The sequence below is a fragment of the Pseudorca crassidens genome, chromosome 4 (assembly GCF_039906515.1).
Source record: "Pseudorca crassidens isolate mPseCra1 chromosome 4, mPseCra1.hap1, whole genome shotgun sequence".
Taxonomy (NCBI): Eukaryota; Metazoa; Chordata; class Mammalia; order Artiodactyla; family Delphinidae; genus Pseudorca; species Pseudorca crassidens.
Genome location: NC_090299.1, coordinates 14,164,996 through 14,183,827, shown reverse-complemented (window position 1 = coordinate 14,183,827; position 18,832 = coordinate 14,164,996). Strand labels below are relative to the sequence as shown.

The 18,832-nt window shown below is 33.9% G+C and overlaps 1 protein-coding gene across 2 annotated transcripts; it reads left to right on the top strand.

Annotated features, from left to right (window-relative positions):
* Positions 1-3: 3 nt before the first annotated feature.
* On the top strand, positions 4-17,280 carry PLK4 (polo like kinase 4). Of its 2 annotated transcripts, none has more exons than XM_067735100.1 (16): positions 4-288; positions 955-1,050; positions 1,790-1,885; positions 1,967-2,081; positions 4,292-5,318; positions 6,036-6,142; positions 8,272-8,408; positions 9,263-9,367; positions 9,741-9,843; positions 11,045-11,194; positions 12,111-12,244; positions 12,340-12,431; positions 12,583-12,730; positions 13,521-13,661; positions 15,131-15,237; positions 16,651-17,280. In XM_067735100.1, the coding sequence occupies exons 1-16, from the start codon at positions 259-261 to the stop codon at positions 16,751-16,753; spliced, it is 2,691 nt and encodes an 896-aa protein (XP_067591201.1). In that variant the 5' UTR covers positions 4-258; the 3' UTR covers positions 16,754-17,280. The 2 variants fall into 2 exon arrangements, with proteins under 2 accessions (XP_067591201.1, XP_067591200.1); XM_067735099.1 differs by having other exon boundaries at positions 8,041-8,408.
* The last annotated feature ends 1,552 nt before the right edge of the window (positions 17,281-18,832 follow it).

The window sequence follows — 18,832 nt, the reverse complement described above, 5'->3', positions numbered from 1 at the left end:
CCCGCCTCCTTACGTCCCCTCCAACCTCGCTAGAACGGCAACCGGCGGGAGTTTTTCAAAATGGGAGCGCGGAGGCGCCGCCCAGGCCTCGGAAGGTGCCCGGGAGACCTTTCGGTGGCTGTGGTGTCGTCGCCGGGAGCGGCGGCCTAAAGAGCCGAGCCTGATGGACGCCAAGACACGCTGCCTACTTGGAGCGCTGCCTCGAAAGGACTGCGTAAAGGGAGTTAATCCAGGGAGCACGGACCGCGGCCTGGAAATATGGCGACCTGCATCGGGGAGAAGATCGAGGTGAAAAGACTCGGCAGTCCCCAGTAGGGCGGGTGGGAGTCGGAGTGCCGGGACTCGTCGAGACCCTGGCAGGAAGGGGATAGAGCGCAGCTAACGGCTGCAGGTTGGACGCCGGAGTGCTTTGGGAGGGTCCCAACCGCCGGGGGCCCGGCTGTTTGAGGGCGGAGCGGCCCGCCCCTCTGAGACGCGGGGGCGGTGGGACAGGTGTGTTGCTCGCGGCCCCGCCCTTCTGTCCCTAGACACCGCGGCTTCCTGTCAGGGATCCCGCCGGAGCTGCCGCGCTAGAGCAGGGCAAGGCTGTCTTCCCCTTCTCCAAGGGGATGGCGGTTACCTCCGGCGGGAGTTGCGGCGGGATTCCGTTCAGGGCCTTAGCTCTCGGGGGCAGGCTGGGGGTGGGACGAGGATGCTGAGGCTACGCTGAGGCTGAGGAACCAGACCATTAGGGTGCTCTATCCAGAGACCAGCCTGGAAGCTCAGAGACCCGCAAGGCGTCAACATGCTGTCCACCCCAGACACCTGCTGTATCGAGGTGTGATACCTGCTTGAATTTTGAATGCAAATTCTCCTCCCGATCCATTTTAGCCTCTTTTTTCCAGCCCCTTCCTATTTTTTCTTCCTTTCTGCGTCGCAAATCATTACACATATTCTTTAATTTTAACTTTTAAGGATTTTAAAGTTGGAAATCTGCTTGGTAAAGGATCATTTGCTGGTGTCTATAGAGCTGAGTCCATTCACACTGGTTTGGAAGTTGCAATCAAAATGGTAAGAATATGTTAATCAGTTTCTCACTTCTGCTTTGCAAGTAACTAGAGAGGTTTGCTACTTGAGATGTTAGAAACTCCTTACCTGCCAGCCTTTTCTTTATGCTGTAAAAAACCCATTGCTTAGGCAGAAGACAGTAGTTCCAACAGTTAAACTTAAGGATCTCTTAGGAGATCCTTAACCATGCTTAAATAAGTGTTCTATCTTTACTCGTGTTCATTAGATTTGGTATCTGTTCTAATTATATGTACTTAGAGTAATTGGTAGCAGTCAAAGAACAAATAATAATTTGTTTATAAGAAGAAGAATACACTGTGCATAGTTCTGTATTACACTGTAAAAAGCTAAAATACTATTCTTGATTGTTAGAAGTCAGTCTAATAGGAGTAACATAAGGAAATTAAGAAACACCTAAACCAGTAGGAAAAGGGAAGATTTGTTTTAAAGCTTTGCTAAATTTTATTTGTTGTTATTATCATAGATATGATGGTTGAGCTATTAAATTCTTTAAGTTGGTAGAGTGTATTAGAATGCATTGGGCAAGTTTATTGAATGTCCACCCTGTCAAGCACTTTGCTAGGTGCATGGGGAAAATAGACAACGAAATAAATTGATCTCAAAAAGAAGATAAAAGGACTTCAGAATATTTTATAGTATACTTTCTCTTTTCAAAGTTAACATGACAACTTCACATTTGAAAGTTTATCATTAACATTTAAACCTCTCATGTTATTTTTAGATAGATAAGAAAGCCATGTACAAAGCTGGAATGGTACAGAGAGTCCAAAATGAGGTGAAAATACATTGCCAATTGAAACATCCTTCTATCTTGGAGGTAAGATACAAATTTTTTAAAAGTGGCCAAGGGCATTGAATTTTTCTGTATTATAATTTATTATGCCCTTTTACATTTCAGCTGTATAACTATTTTGAAGATAACAATTATGTGTACCTAGTATTAGAAATGTGCCATAATGGAGAGATGAACAGGTATATAAAAAACAGAAGAAAACCATTCTCAGAAAATGAAGGTAGGCTGTGCTTCTTTTCTTTCTTTCATTTTTCTTAAAAAAAATTGGTTTTGGAAAATACAAATTTTACTCTTTGTAGTTTTGAAGAATGTACTTTTTATAATATTTAGTAAAACTGTTTCACTTATTACTTGGGCTATAAAAAGAGATTTTTCCCCCCCAAATTAAGAAAGTTGTTAATTCATGTAAGTAATTCAGGCATTACAGAAATAAAGTAGAAGAAGAAATTTGCTATCCATCTTTTGCCAAAACAACATTTTAAATTAAGTCATTGGTCACAGTTGAATGTGTATCTTTTCAAATTTAGAAAAAGCTTTTTAGGATGCTGTTGATGACTATAAAGTAGTTTCTAAGTCAAACACAGTACCTGTTGAAACCATTTATTATAGAAAATGTCAAACACTTAAGTTGAGACAGTAATATAATGAGCCCCTATGAACTTACCACTGAGCTTCCAAAACTATCAACTCATTGTTTCATCTGTACCCTTCTTATTCCCCCAATTCCTCAGAGTATATTGAAGCAAATCATAGACATCTTTTTATCTTTAAACAATGCAGACTTTAAAAAAAAAACAAAAAACGTAAGCACAAAGTCACTATCACACCTAATAATTCCTTACTGTCAAACACATTGTCAGTTTCAGCTTCCCCAGTTTCTTATAAGTAACTTTTTTTACAGTTCAGATCAGGATCAAGTAAGGTCCGTATATCATCACACAAATGATTGTTTTCAAATTATCTTACCCTGCTAACTGACATTGCAGGCTAAGATTGAAAGCTAAGAAAGGTGGTTGCTGATAGGCTTTTTGTCCATTTGATCTATATTTAACCCATTTGGAAGACAATTTGGTCATATGTGTTAAGAGTTAAGGAAATGTTCATATCCTTAGACTGAAAATAAGAACATAATACATAATAAGAAAATAAATTCATATACATATTGATGATGAGTACTGCATTTTTCATAATACTGTATAATAGTAAGGCCTTCTTAAATAAGACAACTTGCAAAAGATAGGAAGGAAATGAATTACCAATTTGACTAATTAAAATTAAGAATGTGTATGACAAAGGATACTGTCAACAAATTTAAAAGTTAAAGATAGGAAGAAAATATTTGTATAACAAGTGGCTGTCCAATTAATTTTAAAATGTAAGGCATGCCTTAAAAGAAAAGATAATTGTATAGGAAAATGGACAGGGGATGTAAGCAGACTGTTCACAGAAGAGAAAGTATAATTGGCCAATAAACATACGAAAAGATGCTCAAAATCAGTAGTAATCATAAGAATGCCAACTAAAATAACGAGTACCATTTTTTTACCCATTGGATTGAGACTACCTAATTTCAACAAGGATATGCTTGAAAATAACAGCCTTTTGAAGGGCGATTGGCAAGGTATTAAAATACTAAATTTTATCTTTGAACCCAGTGATTCTACTTCTTGAATTTACCATAATGAAGCACCCCATTTATATGCACAAGAAAACAAGCATGTACAAGAATGTTTATTGCTATATTTTTTTATAATCTTGAAATGACCCAAATATTAATCAATAGCAATTTAACAAGATGGAGATCTATGTGTACTGACATAGAAATATCTCCAAGAAATATTGTGAAGTGGCAAAAAAAAGTAATAAACTATATTTTTATACCATTTTTATACCATTTTTATATTTTAAAAACATTTATTACAGTGTATTTCTATAGATTTAAGTGTACATAAGCACATGGAAGAAAAGTTTAAAAGAATATATATAAACTGTTAATAGTGACTACTTTTTAGGAGGGTTTGGGAGGACATCAAAGGAAATACAGCTTGCTTTTCTTTTTTTCTCTTTTTTACAATTTGAATTATTTATGAATTGTTTAATTATAAATATTTTCTCTTTCTATGGACTTCTGGTTACCCTAGTTAACTCTGGTCACTCCCAGTTCCTATTAAAATTAAGCCTCCCTTAACTGTATTTAGAAAACTCATTAGTTGGAAAGGACAGAGTTTAAAAGGAGTGCCTAGTTGTCTTAATAGGAATTATTAAAGAATATTATGAAATTATCAGAGTGGTATTTTGGCTGGTAAAACTAAGCTACAAACCAGTTTACTAATTGTCATACTGGCATATGTACTTGGGTTTCATGATGTATTCTAAATACTGAATCTTCAGATTTTCTAAATTGTAGTTTTAATTTTTGCATTCTAATAGCTCGACACTTCATGCACCAGATCATCACAGGAATGCTGTATCTCCATTCTCATGGTATATTACACCGGGACCTCACACTTTCTAACCTCTTACTTACGCGTAATATGAACATCAAGATCGCTGATTTTGGGCTGGCCACTCAATTGAAAATGCCACACGAAAAGCACTATACTTTATGTGGAACTCCTAATTACATTTCCCCAGAAATTGCAACTCGAAGTGCACATGGACTTGAATCTGATATTTGGTCCTTGGGCTGTATGTTTTATACGTTACTTATTGGAAGACCACCTTTTGACACTGACACCATCAAGAACACGTTAAATAAAGTTGTATTGGCAGATTATGAAATGCCAACTTTTTTGTCAAGAGAAGCCAAGGACCTTATTCACCAGTTACTTCGTAGAAATCCAGCAGATCGTTTAAGTCTGTCTTCAGTATTAGACCATCCTTTTATGTCCCGAAATTCTTCAACAAAAAGTAAAGATTTAGGAACTGTAGAAGACTCTATTGATAGTGGACATGCCACAATTTCTACTGCAATTACGGCTTCTTCCAGTACCAGTATGAGTGGTAGTTTATTTGACAGAAGAAGACTTTTGATTGACCAGCCACTCCCAAATAAAATGACTATATTTCCAAAGAATAAAAATTCAAGTGATTTTTCTTCTTCAGGAGATGGAAGCAGCCTTTATACTCAGTGGGGAAATCAAGAACAAGAAACCAGTAATAGTGGAAGGGGAAGAGCAATCCAAGAGGCAGAAGAAAGGCCACATTCTCGATACCTTCGTAGAGCCCATTCCTCTGATAGATCTGGCATCTCTAATAGTCAGTCGCGAGCGAAAACGTATCCAATGGAACGATGTTACTCAGCAGAAATGCTTCCAAAATCCAAAAGATCAGGAGTAGATGAAGATGAAGAAAGATACTCATCCACAAACAGCAATGCTAATATTCTTCACTTCTTTAAAGAAAAGACATCCAATGGTTCTGGATCTTTTGAAAGACCTGATAACAATCAAGCACTGTAAGAATAATTCTATCAAAAAGCATTTTACTTTTCAATAAACATTGTATTAGCACAAACATGAAGCTGCATCTAACTAAGGGTTACCTTGTCACATATTCCTGGGGCACTTTTAACTATGACTTCTGTTTTTTAATAGGAAGAGAATCAGAATGATGATTTTGAATTGTGGTTAAGAATCTCTTAAAATGAGTATATGTGCTCATGAATGTATTTGTAGTATGTGTTTAATACTTGGGAATTTCTAGTGTCATTTTAAATTTTATATGAAGCAGGTCTCCAGTGCGATGTATCATATATTAAACATGTCTGATTCCTAAAGTACTCTTAACAGTAACTGTACACACACACACACACACACAAATAGAGAAAGAGAAGTTGACCCTAAGTGATGAGTAATCATATTGACTGCTTCTCACATGAAGGCAAGTTTTTAGTGACTAGTGTTTTTCTTTTTCTGATCTTTGATTTTTATGTTTAAATTAAAAGAGGACAGTAGCCATATAGAAATGTCACAGTGCCATGGGCATTTTGGCATGGGAATTTAGCTTCATAGACACAATTTAGTTATGCAAATGTTGGGTTCTACAGTTAATGTAAAAATTTTTAGGTATTCATATCAGAAGAGAGCTCCCTTTTTTAGTGTTTTTTTATCTTAAAAGGTTACTACCTTTTAATTTTTTATTAGTTTATGGGAAATTTTTTTTCTTTGTTTAGCTCCAATCATCTTTGTCCAAAAAATGGAAAAACTCCTTTTCCATTTCCAGACCAGACAGCTCAGACTGAAATGGTGCAACAGTGGTTTGGGAATCTGCAAATAAATGGTGAGTTTTTAATGGACTATTTAATAAAAAGTTAATGACTTGGCCACTTACCAAGCATTGCAGTTTTCTATTTGGGTTTTCTTAAGAAAATAGTACATTTTCAATAAACTGTTACAATAATAGTAATAATTACTGTTAACACAGTTTGAGTATTTACTGTATCAGCCACTGTCCTTAATGCTTAACATATATTATTAACTTATTAATAATTCTCACAAAAACCATATGAGGAAGATACTATTATTAGCCCTGTCTTACAAATGAGGAAATAGTAGTACGCAAAGGTTAATTTGCCAAGCTGCACTGTCCATAAATACAAGAGAGAGGAGTCTAACCCAAGCAGTCTGGCTCAGAGACTTTACTCTTAACCCCTCCGCTCTTGCAGCCTCTCTGTAATAAGTACCTACTATCAGTGCCTATAAAATAATCAAAAGATGGTTGACTTTATTTTTAAGTAGAAGGTGATGTGGACCATCATAGTGTACCAATGGGACCTCACATACACTAAAATACACAGCTACTAAAACCTAAACATTTTTAAACAGCTTTCATCCAAGTCATTTTATTTATAGATACAGAGTTTGAAAGTTAAACATTTCTCATTATTGAACATGACATTCACAGAAGATGGGTTGGAAAATAATGATGGAAGAAAGAGAATAAAAAAGAAACATGGAGAGGAGGAGAGAATTTTTTACTAAGTATCATGTTACCTCAGACAAGTGCGTAATATGGCTGTAATTTAAGCATAGAGTTATGTCACCTCAAGAGTCTATTTTTTTCATGTATATTATTTTCAAGGGCCCAAAAGAGAATTAATCTTCTCATGTGTACTTGTTAAAGATGATAATTCAAGTTTATGTTTTTTAAAACTACAGAACTGCCATGTGCTTAATCTTGCACTTAACCTTCTATTGTGTTTATAGATACTTTTATTTGGTAAACATGGACATGTCTGAAGTAACTTTGTTTATAATACTCTAGTAGTGCTGCTACAATTTTAAAGTATATTATTTGATGTAGGATATTTTCTGTCATAATGGGAATTATGGAGGGAGGCACTTAAAAGTCATTTAAGGGGAAAGCTGTGATATAGATTTTTATAGTTTAGCATTAGAAAAATTGCCTTACAAAGTTTTATATAGTCTAATCATTTTAAGGGCTTTAAAAAAAATAATGTTCCCATGTGAACTCTAAAACTATATAAAATTTAAATGGATAAAGTTCAAGAACTGTTTTAGAAATGTGGGTACAAATACATTTATAATATTAAGTATTAATAATAAACCTATTTCATATATTTTAGAGTGTTTTGGTTTTAGTTGCATATTTTGTAAGTAAAGATGAAATAGTCCTTAGCTTAAAGAGAGTGAATTTACATGTTATGTAGAATGATTACCTGGGAACTCCTCTCAAATCTATTATTTGTTGCAGCATTGGCAGTTGCTTTAGTATTAGTAAGTGACCCTAGGTGACTAGTTTTTGCTTTGATTGAAACATTAATTTCATATTAATATCTTTTCTTTCTTAGTCTTAGACTAAAGGTATTCCTTTGCAGTCTGGCTTAAAATGTCCTTTTAAAGTCACTTTTATTATGCCATATCTTTTTGTTGGTTTTTTTTTTTTGGCCAAGCCGTGCAGCTTGTGGTATCTTATTTCCCCAACCAGGGATTGAACCTGGGCCCTTGGCAGTGAAAGCGCCAAATCCTAACCACTAGACCACCAGGGAATTCCCTTATGCCGTATCTTAAACTGAAAAATTACAAGCTTTTTTTTAAAACTAGATTTCTTTTGTTCCTCAGGAAAAAAGAATGCTATTGTAACCAGCATGACATTGTTTTGTGTAGACTTGACTTTTTAATTATTCACTAAATTGCTTTATTCTATGTATATTATAGCTCATTTAAGAGAAACTACTGAGTGCAACAGCATTAGCCCAAACAGAGATTTCCAGGGCCATCCAGATTTGCAGGACACAACAAGAAATGCCTGGACTGATATAAGAGCCAAAAAGAGCCCTGATGCTTCTGATAATGCACATTCTGCAAAACAGTTGAATACCATGAAATACATGACTGCATTTCACAGTAAACCTGAGATAATTCAACAAGAATCTATTTTTGGCTTAGATCCTTCTTCCGAACAAAGCAAGACGAGGGGTGTGGAGCCACCATTGGGGTATCAGAAACATACATTACGAAGCATTACATCTCCTTTGACTGCTTACAGGTTAAAACCAATCAGACAGAAAACGAAGAAGGCTGTGGTATGTCTTATTTTTCTAAATCACTGGATGATATTTTCCTTGAGTATATGGTTTCTGGTATCAAACATAATAATATCTTTTCAGTTCCCTATAATGTCCCTGTATTTTTGATACGTACTTGATAAACTCACTTAAAAGAGACTGGGTATTTATGGGAAAATAGCTATTGTTTCCTTCTGGATACTTTAAGAATGGTGAATTGATAGTAATTTTTGAATTTTAAATTATTGATAATGAAAAACATTTAAAAGTAATACTGGCTAAATACTGTGTTAAATATTATCCACAATCCTAATAACTAAGTTAATATTTAATACTATCTTTTGCTTTTGTTTTCATTGTTTCTACATTTAATCTAGTCTCAAAAAGACAAACTAGAAAATATCACTTTTTTTAACATCTGAAACTATTTAAAGAAAAGGAGTATGCACAAAATTAAGTACAGCATTTTTTTTTTAATGTCATGTGTGCACTGGGAATGGTGATTTTGATTTTTTAATTCTGTCTTCATCCTGTTTGTCCCTGTTTTCCCTTTCACCCAGTCTTGCCTTTATTTGGCGTGCTATTGTCTTTTCAAGCCCTTAAATTCTCCACCCTACCTTCTGCTTTCTTTCTGTTCACTGGTTATCATTTCACACTTCATTCATTATATCTTCTTTCCTTTGCTCCTTATGTTTCACAGTTGTGCTGAAATACACCTGTGGTCTAGACAATTGCAGTGAAGCGGCTATTTGATTTTTACTTTAATTTTTGTTTCTGCCATGGTTAAGTACTTTTCTCTTAACTAATATGTATGTCAGAACTGTTCTGGTAAATAAGAGAATTGTTACTGATTTTAGTTTTTTTTTTTCTAGGTGAGCATACTTGATTCAGAGGAGGTATGTGTGGAGCTTCTAAAGGAGTATGCATCTCAAGAATATGTGAAAGAAGTTCTTCATATATCTAGTGATGGAAATATGGTAATGTGGATTTCCTTTATTATCTTGCAGCTTTATCACTTAAGCATTTATCATTCCATTCGTTCTATAATGATACTTAAAAAACAGCTTTTAGTCGCTTTTCCTGATATGATAGTATCTCTGGAATTCAAAAACTAAAATAGTATACTACATACCTTTAAATAAATTAGTGTGGTGTAAAAAATAATTATAACCAGGAACAAAATCTAAACTTTAGGCTTAAGTTTAAAAAGCAAAAAAATTACTTTTAGAGAATATTTAGCATTTTCAATAAAAATAATATACATGTGAGCTCTTTTTATAATTTTAGTAACAAAATATAGTGCTCTAACTTAATGGCATATAATCAGAATTCTTAAAAATTTTTTGCCAGATCACTATTTATTATCCAAATGACGGAAGAGGTTTTCCTCTTGCAGACAGACCGCCCTCACCTACTGACAACATCAGTAGGTACAGTTTTGACAATTTACCAGGTATGTAAATTTACCAGGGAATAAATTTAGATAATGGATTTATATATACATAAACTCTATACTGTGGGTATCATAAATTGTAAATATTTTGGCTTCAGTTGGGATGCAGGTTATGTTCTTATAACTTTATATCTGGTGAGATGTGCTATACCTTACTAATCCAATATTTAGTCATATTCTGTGTTATAATGGTATTTTATTGTTTACTTAAGTAAAAACTAACTCTAGAATATTAGTCATGTGTCACACAAATATAATTTGTACACTTGTATAGTTACAATTTGTCTAGAATCATGTTAAAAATTCAACATGAAGTATCTGGTTTTTGACTTTTGAAATCATTACTGTGCTACATAATGATCACTTGTAATTGTGGTTAACTAAATTAGCTTAGCTTCTGGATATTATGAATTGGGAAATTAACTACTGAGTAGTAAGACTTCCCTAAGGTAACTTAGAAGCAAATAAGAGAACCTATCTAATCTAACTCTGTTAGAAATTAAGACACATAGCAAGACTATCAAATATTATAAATGACCATAGTTACAGGGAACTGCTAAAATTTACTACTCTATGTTTTACTAATATAAAAAGTGCTACATTTCTTTTCCTAAAGTCATTTGGTTCTGATATCTCAGGTAGAACTCTTTTCATTTCATTTATTAAAACTTTCCTGGAGTCATTATCTTACTTTTAATAAGGAGTCAGTGATTCAAAGTAAGAGATTTTTAAAATAATCATGAGACTGGGACTTCCCTGGTGGTCCAGTGGTTAAGACTTCACCTTCCAACGCAGGGGGTGCGGGTTCTATCCCCTGGTCGAGGAGCTAAGATCTCACATGCCTCATGGCCAAAAAACCAAAACAGAACAGAAGCAATGTTGCAACGAATTCAATAAAGACTTTAAAAATGGTCCACATCAAAAAAATCTTTAATAAATAATCATGATACTAATCATCAGATTTTGTTATATACTTCTTAGGAATTTTATTATACTGTCTTTAGTTTTCATTAAAATAGTAGACTTACATCTCTAAAATATTTTTATTTGGATAATGGAACTGTTAACTTTGGGTAATGGGAGTATTAACTTTCGACTTGAATTTTTGAGGAAGAGTAGAAATAAATGTTAGACTGTTACGGAATTTATGTCAACACTTTATTCCCTAATGTTAGGTAACTTTTTTGTTTTCTCTCCCTAGAAAAGTACTGGCGAAAATATCAATATGCTTCCAGATTTGTGCAGCTTGTAAGATCTAAATCTCCCAAAATCACTTATTTTACAAGATATGCTAAATGTGTTTTGATGGAGAATTCCCCTGGTGCTGATTTTGAGGTTTGGTTTTATGATGGTAAGTGCCATTTAGAAATGGTAATTTTTTTCCCTTTAGTTTGTAACTTAGTAGTTGTGGGGTTTTTTGGTTTTTTGTTTGTTGTAAATTCAACACAATGAGATTTATTTATTTATTTTATTTATGGCTGCGCTGCATGGCTTGCGGGGTCTCAGTTCCCCGACCAGGGATTGAACCCAGGCCACAGCAGTGAAAGCTCTGAATCCTAACCACTAGACCACCAGGGAACTCCCCAACACAGCGAGGTGTGTGTGTGTGTGTGTGTGTGTGTGTGTGTGTGTGTATCCATACATAAAAATTATACAGCACACTATACTATATGTCAAATGTTAATCAAAATTTGTATATACTTGCTTGTAAACAATTTATTTTCTAATGTGTATATTAATTCTCTTTCCCCTTTTGGCTCCAGTTTAACAACATTCTGATTGATATTATAAAAAAATAACATGAAATAAACAATATCCTGTTTCTTACTAGAAATTTAAACGGACACATACCAAATTTTTAGGATAATAAATATCACAAAAGGATAAGGTTGAACCAGAGAATTTTATTTTCTAAATCTATAAAGATGTTTACTTTTTAATTTGTAAAGTTTCCTCCTTTAAGGGACACATAGTACATGCACTCACACAGTACACATAATTATAGCTGTCCTTCACTTATGTTTTTGTATGAGAGTAGTGGTTTTTTAAAAATATAAAAGTATCAAACTTAAGCCAGTTATATGCGGAAAAGAAAAATGGCCTTTATTTTTTGAATACTACTTTGAGAGCCTCATTTTATTAATGGCCAATAAGTGAATATAAATGTTACCTTGATCTGGGAGTCATTATGTACTGGGGTATGATAATGAATATAAATCTAGTAATATTTAAAGAAATAATAAAGGGTTTTCTGCTTAATTTTTAAGGAGCAAAGATACACAAAACAGAAGATTTAATTCAGGTGATCGAAAAGACTGGCAAATCTTACACCTTAAAAGGTGAAAGTGAAGTTAATAGCTTGAAAGAGGAAATAAAAATGTATATGAACCATGCTAATGAGGTATGTACCGACTTTTAGTAGGTTTTTTCTTACCAATTAATAATAATACAAATGACATAGATGAAGTAATGACAGAAAGCACTCTTTTGAAATAGGGCCACCGTATTTGTTTAGCACTGGAATCCATAATTTCAGAAGAGGAAAAGAAAAGTGGAAGTGCTCCCTTTTTCCCAATAATTGTAGGAAGGTAAATGTTTGAAAATTTATTAAATATGGCTAAAATGTGTAGAAATGTTTTTTTAAAAAAAACAGTTTAATGTTTACATTATGAACATTCTTTTGTTTTCTATAAATTGAAAGCTTTAAAAGAATGTATTTGACATATCTTTCTCCTTCAGAAAACCTAGTAGTACTAGTTCACCTAAGGCCTTAACACCTCCTCCTTCTGTGGATCCAAACTACCCAATGAGAGAGACACCATCTCTGAATAGAATGATCATAAATAGTGCAGCTTCTCCAAAACAGGCACCAATACTTAATCCTTCTGTAAGTAAATATATGTCACTTCTGTACTTTAAGCTCTTCAATGATTGCCTAATGTCCTTGATATCAAACTAAAACACCCTACTGTGGCCTTACTATCACCTACCTACTTTTCCAGTCTCATCCTGAGCTACCCCACACTCTCTGTGCCTAGTTCTTTGATTAAGCCAAACTCTCAGGGCCTTTTCACATGCTCTTCACTTGACCTGGAACTCTTTCCCTGAACCTCTTAATGGCTAATTCTTTCTCATCTTTCAGGACTCAGTTTAAATATTACGTCAGCAAGGCCTAACCTGACTCCTCTGGGAAAAAGCTAAATATATTAACATATATATTGCTTTATTTTTGCTAGTAAAATATCATTAACTGCCTTAATATCCATGATAGAATCATGGTTAAACAAACTTATATTTTTATTCAATGAACTATCATGCCAATAAAAACTATATAGCAATGTAGTAAAATGCAAGATTAAAGAAATAGATCTCTGTTTGTGTATATGGGTATGGGTGTATTCACACACACAAACATACATACTATAATTGAAGCTATGAAAAATTATACCTTGGGAAAAAAAGACAAAAGAAATCTACCAAAATCAAAACAGTAGTTCTGTGATTTTTTTTCCTATTTTATACTTTTCCAATTTTCTGTAATGTGATTGTATTTTTTTTAATTTTGTCCTTTAAAAATTAATTTAAGATAATGAAAATCTGGTCATCATCTACTTTTGCTGAAGTTGGCTTATTAGAATGCTAAGGAATAATATCTTTCTTTCTTTTATTATTTGTAGATGGTTACAAATGAAGGACTTGGCCTTGCAGGTGCAGCTTCTGGAACTAACAGCTCTCCTAGTAGTCTAAAAGATTGTCTCCCTAAATCAGCACAACTTTTCAAGTCTGTTTTTGTGAAAAATGTCGGTTGGGCTACACAGGTGAGAAGTTAGATTTCTCTTTGCAAGACAGTTTTTACACTTTTTGCATTGATTATATCATTAATAATTTTCACATTTTTTTATTTGTATACAGATGGAAAGCTCTAGATATTGTTGATAACAAATTGCCTGCTAGGGCCTAGGTGACCTATTCTTGCCATTTTTTTTAAAAATTAATTTATTTATTTTTGGCTGTGTTGGGTCTTCATTTCTGTGTGAGGGCTTTCTCTGGTTGCGGCAAGCGGGGGCCACTCTCCATCGCGATGCGTGGGCCTCTCACCATCGCGGCCTCTCTTGTTGCGGAGCACAGACTCCAGACGCACAGGCTCAGTAGTTGTGGCTCACGGGCCTAGTTGCTCCGCGGCATGTGGGATGTTCCCAGACCAGGGCTCGAACCCGTGTCCCCAGCATTGGCAGGCAGATTCTCAACCACTGCGCCACCAGGGAAGCCCTTGCCATTTGTTTTTAAAGTAGAGGTCATGATGATGGCTAAACATTAGGATTTGAGAATGCCCAGGGCATCGTAAGTTTTAGAAAGTATTTGTAATCTATATTAATAGAGTAATTTTTATTTGGCAGAAAAGAATTTTTGCATTTAAAAATTAGGTCTACATTGAGTTTCAAACTTAAAGAATTTTATGTAGGTGTAAACTTAGATTTGTATATTTTCTGAAAGCTTGAACTTTGGAGATGTTTGAGCACAGCACATGTAATTTTTACTTACCAGTGAAGTAAAATATAGCCTAGTCCTTTATGGGGGGTAGGAAATATCGGGAAGGGAACTCAGCATTTGTTGAGTACATGCTATGTGGTACCATGTTTTCCACATACATTGTCTCATTTCCCAAAATAAAACCTAGTAAAGTTGATGTTATCGCCTTTCATAGATAGTAAAATTATGGCTCATAATGTATGGTTGACTTGCACATTCCTACTAGTTTGCAGAATCTGGATGTAAACCCAGGTCTATTTGATTCCAGTGTCCATGTCTTCTCTGTACTCTGTTTGGAGTGGCACATTGTAAACATCAGTGACTAAAGAAACCAATTTCAAAAGCAAAGATGTAACATTCTCAAGCAGAATAGAAATTCTTTTGGCCTAAGAACAAAGAATAGAGGGAAATTCTAATTTAAGAAAGTGTTGCTTGGTTATTTCCTAAATCTCTTCTTGGTTAGAAATACTATGGGAAAGGAAAAAAAAAAAGGTTGCTTAGATAGCCTAGTGGAAATGAATGGGAAACAGGATTTATGTAGAATAATTTTAATTTATGATGCCCTATCCATTAAAGGAATAATCTGAAAAAGATATGAATATTCTCAAATGTTACTACCATCACAGCCCCAAATTTGTAGTTACCTGAAGGGTTGTTTTGTTTTCTTTTTAAACTATATGAAAATCCTTTTAAACATGAGTACCTTTTAAGAACTTCATATCCTCTGTAGTAATTTTGCTTGCTTATTACTTTCTAGTTAACTAGTGGAGCTGTGTGGGTTCAGTTTAATGATGGGTCCCAGTTGGTCGTGCAAGCAGGAGTGTCTTCTATTAGTTATACATCTCCAGATGGTCAAACAACTAGGTAAGTTCTTAAAATACTGGTTGAGATTCAGCTCTTTGCTCTAATTTTGTTTTATCTATATGATGAAATAAATGACTTAATAAAGTTACTATTTTCATGTTGACAAAGTTCATATTATTATTTAAACTGTTAAATATTCATAGCAGCTCATATAGTCTAATGCATATTTTATGAGTGTTTACAGGAATGCAGGGTAATTGGTATGGATTATCCACTCCAAGTGGTTAGACTCCTTTAGCCTTCTTATTCCTTCAGTCTAACTAGGTTGGCCCTTTTCATAAGTAATGGACTTCTAAGTTCAAATATACTTAGAAAATTTACATAAAAGAACATAGAAACAAGGAAGCTTTCTTTTAAAAGGTAACCAGATTATTTTTCCCAAATGAAAGGCTGTATCCCCTGATCTAATGTAAAGTGATTAATGTTAAAAGACTTTTTTGAATGTATATATTCATTCTAAATGAGGATGTATGCCAGGCTAATAAGTATGCTAACAAGGAGGATCTGGGAATAGTAACAATAAGCAGTAGTTTGGTCTCCACATTTCAAACCATAACCTACTGAAAAGAGGTAGGGTGCCGACAGTACCAGTACAAACATGCTACTTTATGAAAAGTGCATATTGTAGAGAAAATACTTGGTACAAATATAACTTGTGGATATCTACCAACTGCTTTTGTGTGTATATATGCAGTACCATCATTTAAAGAACTCATAAAGTGAGAGGTTTTGTTAAATCAACTCTTTCAAATGATCCAGAAAGTGAAAAGATACAGATATAAAATGGGTAGAACCCATGTTCAGAAGATAAAAGTTCAGATTTTACTTGATATGGTCATTTGGAAATTTTTAATATTTAATAGAAATGTATTTATAATGTGTTTAGCTTAGTATTTTCTTTAAATTAGGGTCTTCAATTGAATGAAGAATCCAGATTTTCAGCTTGCTTTAGAAATTATAAAGTCTGTTCAAGTTTTTTGACCTAATTTTCTTTTTATTATTTAAATACATTTAGAAATTGGTCTATTTTAAAAGGAAACAGGGACTTCCCTGGCGGTCCAGTGGTTAAGACTTCACCTTCCAATGCAGGGGGCTGTAGGTTCAATCCCTGTTCGGGGAGCTGGGATCTCACATACCTCGCAGCCAAAGAATAAAAACATAAAACAGAAGCAGTGTTGTAGCAAATTCAATAAAGACTTTAAAAAAAATGGTCCACATCAAAAAAATCTTTAAAAAATAAGTAAAGGAAACAAATTGAGTATGCTTAATTTAAGTATCTAATAATTTTGTATGATCTCTCTGAAGTGCCTTTGCCATTGAAGAATTACTGAAAAATATAATGTGACTTTTGGTACTCTTACAAACCAGGTGACTAAGTTATAATTTTATCTTTTTCTCTTTTGCTTCACTTAGGTATGGAGAAAATGAAAAATTACCAGAATACATCAGACAGAAATTACAGTGTCTTTCTTCCATCCTTTTGATGTTTTCTAATTCAACGCCTAGTCTTCATTGATTAAAGCTCCTTTTAGATATATATATGTTTAATAAATAACGTTTTTGTTGGCTTTCAAGTAAAGTGACTTTTTTCATTTTAAAAAACTTCTTCAGAAAGCCCTTCTATAAAAGAGAATTTTAATCTATACCATAACAGATGTATTCTAATGAGAGAACAAAGCAGAATGAAACTTGAGTCACTTACAAAATGTGGTCGTAGACTAAAATAGGACACCTAACTTTGCTCTTAGAACATATACTCCTAAAATTACTGTGTTCACATATTTGTATTGAACAATCTTTTAAAGCAAAAATATAAATGGTGTGTAGTATATTTGTGCTTTTATTTTTTTCCCTACTTCTTAGACATGTTAAGAATCATGGACAAAACATGCTGGAGTTTCAGAATTTTGAACATGTAAATAATGTGTATTTATGTTACAAGTAACATATGTAAACATGTATATTTGTTTTATATTTATTTTTGTAGCACTAGTTTGTGATGAAACATTTCTGAAAATGCATTTTATTAAAAAATAATAAATACAGTGTTACTTTATCTTTTGATTTATTTAATTAAATACTTAATTTAGGGACTTCCCTGGTGGTGCAGTGGTTAAGAACCCACCTGCCAATGCAGGGGACATGGGGTTCAATCCCTGGTCCGTGAAGATCCCACATGCTGCAGAGCAACTAAGCCCGTTCACCACAACTACTGAGCCTGTGCTCTAGAGCCCACAAGCCACAACTACTGAGCCCACATGCTGCAACTGCTGAAGCCTGCACGCCTAGAGCCCGTGCTCTGCAACGAGAGAAGCCACCGCAATGAGAAGCCCGCACACCGCAACGAGTAGTAGCCCCCGCTTGCTGCAACTAGAGAAAGCCCGCGTGCAGCAATGAAGACCCAACACAGCCAAAAGTTTTTTTTAAAAAAGAAAAATATATAATTTAAAATAATTTACATAGTAAACTCATTTTTAGTTTTTTTGCCTGTTTAAGACCCAATTAAATTTTTTAAATTAATTTTTCAAATGGTAAGTACATTGTTTCTCTACCTTTATCTGAAAATATCTGTATATTTTAATGATAAACATTTTAACACTGAAGACCTCAACAATGCAATTAACTAACATGAGGAAAAAGAATATTTGATAGTGGGACAGCAATTCTTAATGAAATACTCAAGGTAAAATAGGAATAGAATGAAACTACTTAAATATAAAGACTGTTAATGCTTCTTGCTGATTTTTATAATCAGAGAAATATTGGAGCCAATTCCATTAAATAGTCAGGAATACCCAATGTCACAATTATTCAGCATTGTTTTGGAGGTTGTTACCTATGGCAATGAGAAGAAAAATAATAATTTGTAACATAAGTTGCACAGTTAATAAGGAAAAGACAACCCAATAAAAAAATAGGCAAAAGATATGAACAGATAATTCACAAAGGAGAAAATCCATATAATGAATCAAAATCCATATAATATACTCAACCACATCTGTAGTTGGAGAAATACAAGATTAAAACAAAAATCATTTCCCTTTATGAAAGATTCGTAAAAAAAAATAATAGTGGTACAATGAGCAGGGCTTTCTCAGGTGTTGTTGATTACGGTGTAAATGATAAAGCAATTTGGTAATATCTATTAGAATTATTTTAATACATAGGTAATCCAACTTTGGGGAGGAAAATTATGTAAACCCTTCTCTTAGGGATAAAAATATGATTAGAAGAAAGAATTTCCTCTTAAAAATGGAAATAATTAAAGTCCTAGCTTAATTTTGAAAGCTAAAGACTCAAATACATTTTGCTTTGACAGAATTTAGGTGTATTTTTTTTATCATCTCCTTAATAAGTCTTAATGTGTCTATGTTTCAGGTATTTCTCTTATATATAATATACAGCTGAATTTTTTCAATCCAATGTAATAAGCTCTGTAGTCTACTTTGTTTACATTTATTATCATTTCTGATTTATTTTCACTGTTTGTCATTACAGTTCTATTGCATTTACTTCCCATCTTATTCTGTGTTTTCTACTAACCATACTTCTTTGCTTTTATTTTCCTTTCCTCCCTTCTTTCACGTTGAATTTC